Below are 10,666 nucleotides of genomic sequence, written 5' to 3' on the forward strand. Positions count from 1 at the left end.
TTTTTCCTCTGAAATATAAAATGCCATTGGCTCAATCAAAAGGGAGGAGCAAAGCATTTCTCCCTAACTGCAGGTTTTTTAAGCTGTTTCCACAAATACTGTATAAATTCAAAAAAAATTATTATGTTTGAAAGGGTTGCCTTGAAATGCATAAAGTGAAATTTTCTATCAGGAAGGTACTGCAGTGGGAAAATTGAATCATTCCTCCACATTGGGTTTATTTCCCAGCTTCAGAATAAAATTAGGTAAATAGTTGACAGTTTTACAAAAGGCGGCACAGTGCCCTGCTCTGCCAGCATGACCCAGGACTTGAAATAAAATGACATATCCAAATTCCAGACTTGGAAACACCATCTCCCATGCTCACCTCCACTGGCCTTTCAATGACTCCCATGACCAGCAGCTCAGCACCAGGGCTCGGTTAATAACTAAGCCCCTGGGAACCAGAAACCAGGCTTGCTTTTGCACTGGATTTGGGAAAATAGACATGTTTTGGGTAAACCCAGCCACGCCAGCTTCCCGCTTGCCAGCCCAGGGAGCAGTAGGCATGAGAACATGGCACAGGTTTTGGTGAGGCTGAGCCAGCGTGTGTGGAAGCCCAGCCCGCTGCCGCTTGCATCTTGACTGTTGTTGCCCAATGCAAACACATGACACAACCCAGTTCTTGGCTCGCGGAGCCAGACTTGAAGGAACAAACTTATCTTGTCACATTCCGCATCCAAGCACTGGCGTGGGGCCACCCCTTGCAGTGCAAGATGTGTTTTTCCTTTTCCATGGCACCAGCCCCAGGACATAAACCTGAAGAAGAGACGACGTATGACAGGAGTCTGCTGGTTGCGGTGACGTCACCTCCTTGGGGAACTTGTTTCTCTACAAATCCCAATCCAGACTGGAGCTGAGTTCTCCCCTGATCACGCCGAGGGAATCCGCCCACAGGATCAACAAGAGGTGGAGGGTGGGAAAACATATAAAGCTCCCTGGGAGCAGCTCTCCTTTACTGCCCTGGCTGCACGGATCTGCTCTCAGCATGAAGACACTTCTGGTTGGGCTCCTGCTTGGCCTGGCATTCGTGGAGTTTGGTAAGACCACTGCATTCCTGACACCCCAGGGACCCCCTGGGAAATGCCTGGGAGGGGAGGGGAAAGGCATCAATAGAGAAAGATCTGGTAATCTCCAGGTAGGGGAAATAACACCCTTATGTATTTAAGAAGGTCAGTGGAGAGGGTGAATGGGGAAAGGGGATATGCATGCCTGGCAGGGAGAGATGTGACGCTTGACAGAGAGCAATGCACATCATTCAGGTGCATCGGTGGTTGACTGTCACCCAACTCTGCTCATACCGTACCCTGGGATGGAGGGGACCAACACGTTGCTTTATAAGACTAAGGTGTGAATGACAGTCACATGGCACAGGGCAGTACAAGCTCTTAAGCTGCCAACTTGTCCCCTCAGGGATGGGATGGGGTATGTTCATCCTGAGCTCCTGCCATCCCTAAAACCTCCCAGGTGGCTGCTGGAAGCTCTGAAAACCAGAGGGTGAGCATTCAATACAGATATGGGCAAGGATATGAGAAATAACTCCAAGGATTTTGGAAAGGTTCATTAAACCGCCAGCGCTAGGGTTTTCATTAATTTCTAGAGATTAGGATATAGGTGGAGATAGGCAATTCTTCTGGGTTTGTTTAGGTTTGGTCTCTGATGGGGATGGGTCTTGGGCAAGCTGGTAGCAGGGTCTGGTCATTGCTGTGTTCTTACTCCATCTATTTGTGACCCACTGCAAATACATCCTTGGCCTGGAACAGAGTCATCCTTGGGGTGACACCAACCCAGTGGGTTTTAACCTACAGCCCATGGGCCTCAGAGATCCTCACACGGCTTTCATGGGACTCTGAAAGATCTCAGAGGAAAGGCAGCCTGGGCAGAAGTTGAACACCTCTGTCTGGAGGCATGGCTACATGGAGATCATTCAAAGGGTTGCAAATGCAAGAAGATTGAAAGGCATACACCTTGCAATTCTTCATGCAAGGAAGTGTTTTGGGTCTCTTCTTCAGGCTGCTTTGCTTTTTTTAATCCCCCTACCCTCATTACTCTTTCTACCTGTCTCTAAAGCAAACCCAACTGCTGGCTGAAGGACATGGTCTGGGTCAAACCCACCACAGGACTGAACCAGGACAGGGGCAGTTACTTCTATACAGCTACTGCAATTTTTTACATTTCAGTACCTGTTGTTTTTCTTTGTCTTTCTTTCTTTCAAGAAGTTTCACAGGAGTTTCTTTTCCTCCTTCTGGGTCTAGGCCTGTCCTGGATTTAACGGGTTTGCTGAGGAACTGACAGAGCAGATTTCTACCCAAAGGTCTCAGAGTGCTTTATGGAAACAGAGAGACATCACCACTGTTTGCTTTATAACTGAGAAGGAGGCAGAAATGGAATTTCTGGGATGATCCAGTGGGAGGCAACTGGTCTAGGCACAGCTCTTGCAGCTGATGAATATGTCTGTGACCATTCGTCTTCCAGGCATTTGATATCAAGGGGTAGAAGGTACTGTTGGACAGTGATGAATGGTGAATTATTGACCTCAGATCAGGACACAGCACTCTCCTTTATGTTCAGTTCTTCTCTTCTGTTCTGGTCCTTATGGTTTTGGGCTTTCCTCTTCCACTGCAACCTTCCTACAAAATTAATGTCCTCTGAGTGCCCCACCCAGAGTCAGTGAAAGATAAGGGGGCTGAGGATTTTCTTCCTTAAACCTGCTTTTAACTGGAAGTAACTCCCTCAGAGCCCATGGCACTGCCCTGCTCACCCATGAAAATGGTAAGGTTTGGAAACCAGCTCAACCCAAAGGTTGCAGATCAGTTTCTCGGATGCTTTAAGCTAGCACTGCTCCAGCCAGCCATCCATTAGCCAGTCCTACTAACTCACAAACATCCCTATGCTTGTCAGGTTGACAATGTTGTGTGTTCTCTCTCAGTGGGCACTACATGTTAAAATATAAAACAACCTCTCATGGGTCATTTGGAAAGGTTCTACCAAGGTCCTCAGCTCAGGTAAACAGGGACGGCTCCAGCGCACCTATTTACAAAGGATATGGCCATGAGAACACCAGCACCGCTCACATTAAAAAGTCCTTCCTACCCCTGCAAAAAGGACAAAGAAAGTTTTTGCATCGTGTAGGTTCTATTGCACAGCTGAATTTTCCAAAGGAGGTGCTGAAAGAAGTAGATGCCCTGAAAATTCTTTCTAGAGTCAGATGTTCAAACAGCTGCCTTCAAAAATGTTTATCCTTATCACAAAGTCCCAGAGGTTTCTCTCTTAACAACAGATGCTGCAGAACTAGAACAAGAAAACATCGTCTCTCTTCAATTTTGCCAATAGATGGCAGTGGACACATTTGGGTGGTTCTTCAGCTGCCGTGTTGCTAGAAGGCAGGTAGGATAGAAAATATCAAACCAGGCTGGTTTCTGTCATCAAGCCACAGCAGCACGACTCCAAAAAATATGCACACTTGGTATCTGCCGACTGCGGACGGACGGGTCTCACCGAGAATTTTGAGCAACTGCTGTGATCAATGCTTGCATATATAAAGATGTCCCTCTTTTGGCAGGCAGCCAGCAAGAGCTCTATAGCATCATCTCCTTTAAAAAGCAGCAGTAGCCCCTGATGAAAGTATTTTTTAGGCCACATCGAGCCCTTAGGATCTCTGATACAGCTCTGAAATTTAAATTCTGCTCTCAGTTACAAAGTTCTGCAGAAATCCCTCTAAACAAGCACAAAGAAGCTGTCACTGTGGGTGGAGGGATGGGGGATGCCAGTCTTTCAGTGCTGGAGAATGCTGCTCTCAACAGAAGGAGCTGTTTTGCTCTGTGTTACAGCATTTCTTAGAGAGGATGCAAAGATCCTATCACAGCTGCTCAAGCAGTAGATCCTTCTAGATCCCTGCTCTTTTTGGGCTGCTGAGCCCCCAAGGTAGTGATCACGCTCAACTCCCACAACACCAGCCTTGTCCTTTGGTGCTGGGATTTGGTCTTTCCCCCCTGCCATATCCAAGCTTTGCCTTTGCCTCCAGATGTGCTTAGTTTCTGGGACCACTGCATCTTGGTCTGGGGGGGGGATGAAGCACTGACCATCACGTAGTCCCCACCCCAGATCAGAGAACCTGCAGACTTGCTGTCTGTCTTCACTGCTGCGACCACCTCAGACCCATTCTGTTCCCCTCTGCAGCCCAGTCCTTACGATGTTACACGTGCAAGGAACCAACGGACATTGCTCAGTGCAGAACAGCCACCCTGTGCCCCCCGAAAGCCACCGTGTGCACCACAACGCTGCACTCCGTAGACTCGGGTAAGTTTAATTTCTTGACTGGAGAGCTCGCAAGGAGAGATCATAGAATTACAGAATGGGTTGGGTTGGAAGGGACCATAAAAATCATCTAGTTCCAACCCCCCTGCCATGGGCAAGGACACCTTCCACTAGACCAGGTTGCTCAAAGCCCCATCCAACCTGGCCTTGAACACTGCCAGGGATGGGGCAGCCACAACCTCTCTGGGCAACCCGTTCCAGTGCCTCACCACCCTCACAGTAAAGAATTTCTTCCTAATACCTAATCTAAATCTACCTTCTTTTGGTTTAAAACCATTACCCCTCATCCTATCACTACACTGCCCAATAAAGAGTCCCTCCCCATCTTTCCCGTAGGCCCCCTTTAGGTACTGGAAGGCTGCTAGAAGGTCTCCCTGGAGCCTTCTCTTCTCTAGGCTGAACAACCCCAATTCTCTCAGCCTGTTCTCATAGGAAAGGTGCTCCAGCCCTCTGATCATCTTTGTGGGCCTCCTCTGGACCTGTTCCAACAGGTCCATGTCTTTCTTCTACTGAGAACCCCAGAGCTGGATGCAGTGCTCCAGGTGGGGTCTCACGAGGGCGGAGCAGAGAGGCAGAATTACCTCCCTTGACCTGCTGGCCATGTTTCCCTCTCCGCCTCCCAGTCCCAGCTTGGATTATCCTTTAACTTCTCCGTAAGAATCCAGGTGGAGTTATCCAACTTTAGAGAGGGAAGGAGAGAAATCATCAGATTCAGAGCCTCGTAGTGAATTATACAGGACTCACTCTGCTTACTCTGTTTTGCCTTTCCTACCCCTATGCCCTTATGGACCCTGAACCTGTAGATGTCTGCAAACATACCGCAGAAACCCAGGGGCTCTCTCCTTGTTTGTAGATGCTTTCACCTAACACCAACTGTCTCACCAATGGCCATGCCAGCATTACACCAGCACTTCTTGGCACGGCCAACTTCTGTGCAGAGCCGTTGCAGGAGCAACTCACCTGAACAAAATAGACAGGGGCTTGTATTCCTTGTCCATGCTACAATAAATTTGGAAGGAGCAGGAGGGAGAGAGGGACTCAGCAGGGAGAACTGGCAGACCTGTTTCTACAAAGAACAGTCTGGATTACAGGCACCCATTGATTAGAGATGCTCAACACCTTATTTGCCTTTATTTACCTATGAACACTTTACTTTTAATTCCCCTCCATTACACAAAGTCAGTGTTTCTCAACGCCAGCTGTCTGCACCTTCCTTTACCATTTCTTTCTCTTATCCTTCTCCCCCTCTCCAATCTGCCTGTTTCAGGTTATCCCTTTTTCGGCAACATCACCGTCACCAGAAGCTGTGAGGAGGAATGCCTCGCCTCTAACGGGATAGGGGCAACGAGACCCAAGTCATGCTGCTACACCGACCTCTGCACCGATGACACCAGGAGCAGCAATGGGGTGGGAAGCAGCTCTGCAGCGCTGGGTCTGATGGCCATGGTTTTTGGCACGCTCCTCCAGTGCGCTCTGTAACATCGCAATTGCCCGTGCTCCAGCCAAAACATCCCCCCCTCCTCTCTGCCAAGCTGTCTCATGAACACTTAGATGCCTTGGGAATAACCTTCGCTGATATGTGGCTTCACCCACCTTCAATGCTGTGAATTCAAGCGGATTCAAGCCAAGAGTTTGGGCACCTGGACCTAAAACCCTCAAATTTCCAGTTTCCAGCTGCTAAGCAGATGTTCCTCACCTTCAGCTGCTTCTGGTCCTCAGGACCCACATCTTCCCTTTTCCTCCGTGGGGAGCAGTAGTGGATGAAGCACTGCAGCTCTGCACAGCGGGAGGGACCGGGCAGTGCCATGAAGGCTGGCGTTCTGGCATCATCCTCAGCAAGAGCAGGGGCTGTACACACACTGGACATGGACAGTGCTTTTTTTCCCAGGTTTCCCCAAGCTCCCACACAACCTGTGCCTGTGTGCCTCCAATAAATCCCTATGCCCAACCCCCCCAAAAATCCTGCAACACTCCAACAGGAGCTTGGCTTATTTTCTTTCCACTTTTGGTGCCATCTCCTGAGTCAGAGCAGCAGGTGGATATTTGTTCCCGCTTACTACCTGCTCAGCAGAGTGTGGCTTGCAACTGCAGAGAGCTGGCACTTAATTCTGTCTAGAATAAGCTATGGAATGAGTTCAGAAGGGCTCAGCCTTCATGTGTTGGGATGGGATGTATTTCTGTAAAGCTCGAAACATGCCCTGGACTAACAGGCCAGGGCAAGTTAGACCTGCAAAAGCAAATTTGGGAGTTTGGCTAGCCAAAACCCTCAGCAGCCCTTTGCCTGAGCTCGGGTTGCAGTCAGAGCTCCTAAATTTCCCTTCCCAGATGATTTACAGAGCATTTCAAGCAACTTCTTCTGTTACTCTGCCCTCCTCCATCCCTTCACAACAGGGACTGCAGGAAAGGAAAAGTAATGATTATCCCAGATCCTCAACTCTGGGAAATGCCAACGGCTTTACTCACACCGGTTAACAGCACTACTGTGTCCCAGCTGGAGATTTGCTCCATTCTCCCTTGCAGCAGCTGTAAGATTGATTTTGATGCCCTGTCTGCTGTAAAACCAGATGGAGAGGAAGCAGATACAAATGAGCCAGGCATGCCCAGCTCGCAGACCTCTCTGGTTGGGAAGAGCTGTGGAATTTGCCATTTGCTCTGTTCCTATTGCCAGGGCTCGTCCAGGGGAGCAGGAGGCAACCTGCAAGAGCAAGGGCAGAGCGGAGCATGGGTATATCCCATGCACCATCCTTGTGTGTTCATGCCATCCCTGCAACCTCTGTGGCAAAGTCTATTTTTTCTCCATTTCTTTTCCATTTTCCACTCTGTTTCCATAAGGCATCAGCCAGGAAACCAAAGGAATAAGCAGAGGGCCTGGTTTTTTTCATTGCACGGAGGAAATTGTTTCTCAAGGTCTGTCTCAGTACCATTTGCAAAAAAACTTTGACAAGGCATTGTGTTCCTTGCCAGAGGGCCCTGTGCAAGCCTGGGGCTCAGGAGGATGGTGAGCCCTTTTGTTCTGGAGGTGAAATGCTCTGTGCTTCACTAAAACACTTACAGTTTCCCTGCAACACCCTTGCAATGCTGAGGTCTGTGGAGGGAAAATGCCATTGAGAGTATAATGATTGGGAGTTACTCAAATACCGATATTACACCCACCCTTGCAGACACAGAGCACCAGCTTCTGCTTCCTACTCGTCTGTTCTCTGTTTCCTTGCTTCAAAAACAGTCTGATGTGTCAGGCCAGAAGCAAACCACCATCACTGCCATCCTGAGATCCACTTTTCTCTTCTGGATTCAAGCTCTGGAGTAAAGCATTTTCCCCAGTGGCTTTTCCATGCTGGCTGCAGGGTCCTGTGCTGTGCTAACATGGGCTGAACTTTCCTCCATCTATTGCACACACAGATGGGGCAGGGTCCAGATACAGAGGGACTGGGAGGGTGAGGGTTCCCTTCTGGGTGAGAATCTAGCAAATAAAGTTGGATCTTCCAGTTTTCAGCCTGCAGCATCTTTCTTGTGTGCTCAGCCTTCACCCAGGACAGGAGCGTGGGGCAGCACAGGTTGCAGGGAGGACATGTCTCTGGCTGGTTTTCTGCAGCTCCCCAGCTGCCCTGTGACAGAGAGGGGAAAAGCTACAGAAGGGGACAAGCAAGGGAATGCAAAAATACTCCTTCGAAGAGCTAGATTTAAGGCTATCCCCATTAGAAGAGGAGGGAGAGAAGGGTAACATACTGTCTAACATTACAGGAGGCTCATGTGGGGCATGCACAGAGAGACCAGGGAGGGGTTCTTGATGCAGCTTCTCTTGCAGCAGGCAAAGAGAAAGAGGTTGAGCTCAGCACAGCAAGGCAAGCAGGCTGCTGGGAGCAAGTCTTCGGGGTCCCCTCTGCGCTGCAGGGATGCTGCAGGTGGGACCCGCTGCCCTCCTTGTGTCACTGGTTCTGGCTGCGAGCATCCTGCATCACACTGCGCTGCAGGTCTCCTGTCACCTGGAACTTGCCGGTCAACGTGGCTCCATCAGCAGAGCAGCGAGATTCTACCTTAGCCAAAACAGAGTCAAAAAGGCAGGTTTTAGCTTCAAAGCACTTGTAATATGTTCCTAGATTAGGCGAGGTGAAAAGCCCTTCACCCAGAGCGTCAGGTGTACAAAGTGTCCTTTTGCGTTAATATTCATCTGTTCACACGGTGTTAGCTGTAAGCCACAGGCTGAACTGTCGTCACCGGCAGCCCTTGCAAAGTTTGATTTGCTGCTGCTTAGGCTATTGCTTTTATTTCCTCTTGAAATTTGGTCCCTAGGAGTTAAACCCAACAAGTACTACTGCCCCAGCAAATGCAGGACACTGCCAGGGGATTCAAAGGAGTTGGCAGACTTTTGCGTCACTGGGTCGAGTGGACATACGGAGGGAGAAGTTTAAATATAGGCTGAATAAAATAGAACAGAGAAAGATTTGTCTCCAAAGGGCCATAAAAAGACTTGCAGCCTCTCGGCCCTGCAAGATCAGGCTTCACAGCAGGCAGCATCCAGCGCTGCTGTTGCTGTGTTGGAGGATTTTACCTGCCCCTCTGGGGGCTTGTTCTTCCCAGAAGTCATTCTGTGCATGTCCAGAGACTTTATCTCCTTATGCTCTATCTGGCCTTTTCCATCACCTTCCAGCCCTTCCACAAATGTGGGGCAGCCCTACAGATGTGCAGCCCTATGGATGTGCAGTCCTGATCTGCATCACCTGCTTTCAGTTGCGAATCTGCAAATGCTTTCATCCATCTAGAAATTAAAGCATGGCAGAGACTAAACTTTCAGGGAGGTGTTTGCACACCCACATTGGTGAAGGTGTTCAAACTGGTCTACCATGTTAAGTCCCACCTCCAGCCAGCCATCAGGGCGATATGTCTGCCTTGCGTGGCCTTTCCTCGTGGGTTCCATGAGTCTTGAAGGTGGAGTGGGTATTTCAGTGGATAGTTCCTCCTCTGGAAACACAGTGCACAGCCAGCCTTGGCTTGGGCTGGATCAGGACCCAGATTCATTCATGCTGCTTTAACTTGGGCAAGATTCCCACAAAGGTATTGCTGGTGCTGTGGGCGAGCAAAACTACACAAACAGCATGATTAATACTTAGAGGACCAGGGTTTCCAGCAGGGATCATTTGCGGTTGCTTTCCACAGCAGGACACTGGTCACATCATGTGTAGCCATGAGTGGTGGTAGTTATCCTGGCATGCCCTGATTGCAGACTGGTTCAAGCTGCAAGGTGGAAAACACCAGGAGCTGTTTTGCTGCTTGATTTCTTTTAATTTTATATATTTTGTCTTCTTTGGGATGGAGGGGGGGTGGGGAAACCATACAGCTCTTTTGGTAAGTGCATTAATCCAGGTGGGCATGAAAGAAAAAGGGACAAGACAAGGGCAGAAATTATTGCAAAACGCCAAGAGAAGAAAAAAGAAGGAGATATTTTTGCAGTCCAGACATTTAATGTAAAACAGAGCTCTGATGTAATCAAATACAGAAAGAACTTGTAGTTCTTGCTAAAAATACCTATCTAGAATATAAATATACATTAGCATGTAGCTGCAAGGCTTATGGAGATATCTGCCACAGTCTTATATTTACAGATAGGGATTTAAATGTTTAATACTGCACATTCAAAAGAAAGTCACTTCATCTGAAGTAGCTATTAATTATAGAATGCGCTTGGCAGGACTGAAGTGCAGCAGGAGTGATATCATTTTCAATATCACTCCCAAATTATTTCTCATCTAAAACCTATCATGTGCACTTTTTTTTTTTTCTTAAAAGAGATCTATTTTCCCATATTAGGACTTGGATGACTTGGAATGGCTGTCTCTGACACACCGGCACATCCTCTCTCAGATATCTTCATTGCTCTCCTGCACAACTCTCGCATCCCTAATTCCAGAGGAATACAAATCTGAAGCCTCTTTACTCAGTATGGCCCCAGGTCTGAGAACAAGACAAATCCCCTAAAAATGAGGCAAAAGGAGACTATAGGGTGTCTGAAGCGGATAGGTTGAGGGGGCAGGGAGGTAAGCACAGCATCATGGTTGATATCTCAATTTAGCAAAGTCATTCTGGGTCACTTGAACTCGAGAGGGATGCTCAGAGTATTGTAAAAGGATTGGGCAGATGGCCTGTGTCTGCATTAACTGCCTTCACTGCATGCCTTCATCCCCATTCCCTGGGGCTCCAGTCTACAGTTTGCCAGGAGGTTTTAAAAAACACTAAGTGTGTCAGTTAATCATTCTGTGCCCTGTCTGAGGCTGGTCTGGATCCTGATCCCCTTTCCCTGGTCAGTCCCTATTAA

The 10,666-nt window shown here is 48.5% G+C and overlaps 1 protein-coding gene across 1 annotated transcript; it reads left to right on the forward strand.

Annotated features, from left to right (window-relative positions):
* The first annotated feature begins 773 nt into the window (after window positions 1–773).
* LOC128142494 (secreted Ly-6/uPAR-related protein 1-like) lies at window positions 774–7,859 on the forward strand. The gene is made up of 3 exons (XM_052788637.1): window positions 774–1,079; window positions 4,219–4,338; window positions 5,624–7,859. The coding sequence occupies exons 1-3, from the start codon at window positions 1,028–1,030 to the stop codon at window positions 5,833–5,835; spliced, it is 384 nt and encodes a 127-aa protein (XP_052644597.1). The 5' UTR covers window positions 774–1,027; the 3' UTR covers window positions 5,836–7,859.
* Window positions 7,860–10,666: the final 2,807 nt, after the last annotated feature.

This window comes from Harpia harpyja, chromosome 5, assembly GCF_026419915.1.
Source record: "Harpia harpyja isolate bHarHar1 chromosome 5, bHarHar1 primary haplotype, whole genome shotgun sequence".
In the NCBI taxonomy this organism is placed as follows: Eukaryota; Metazoa; Chordata; class Aves; order Accipitriformes; family Accipitridae; genus Harpia; species Harpia harpyja.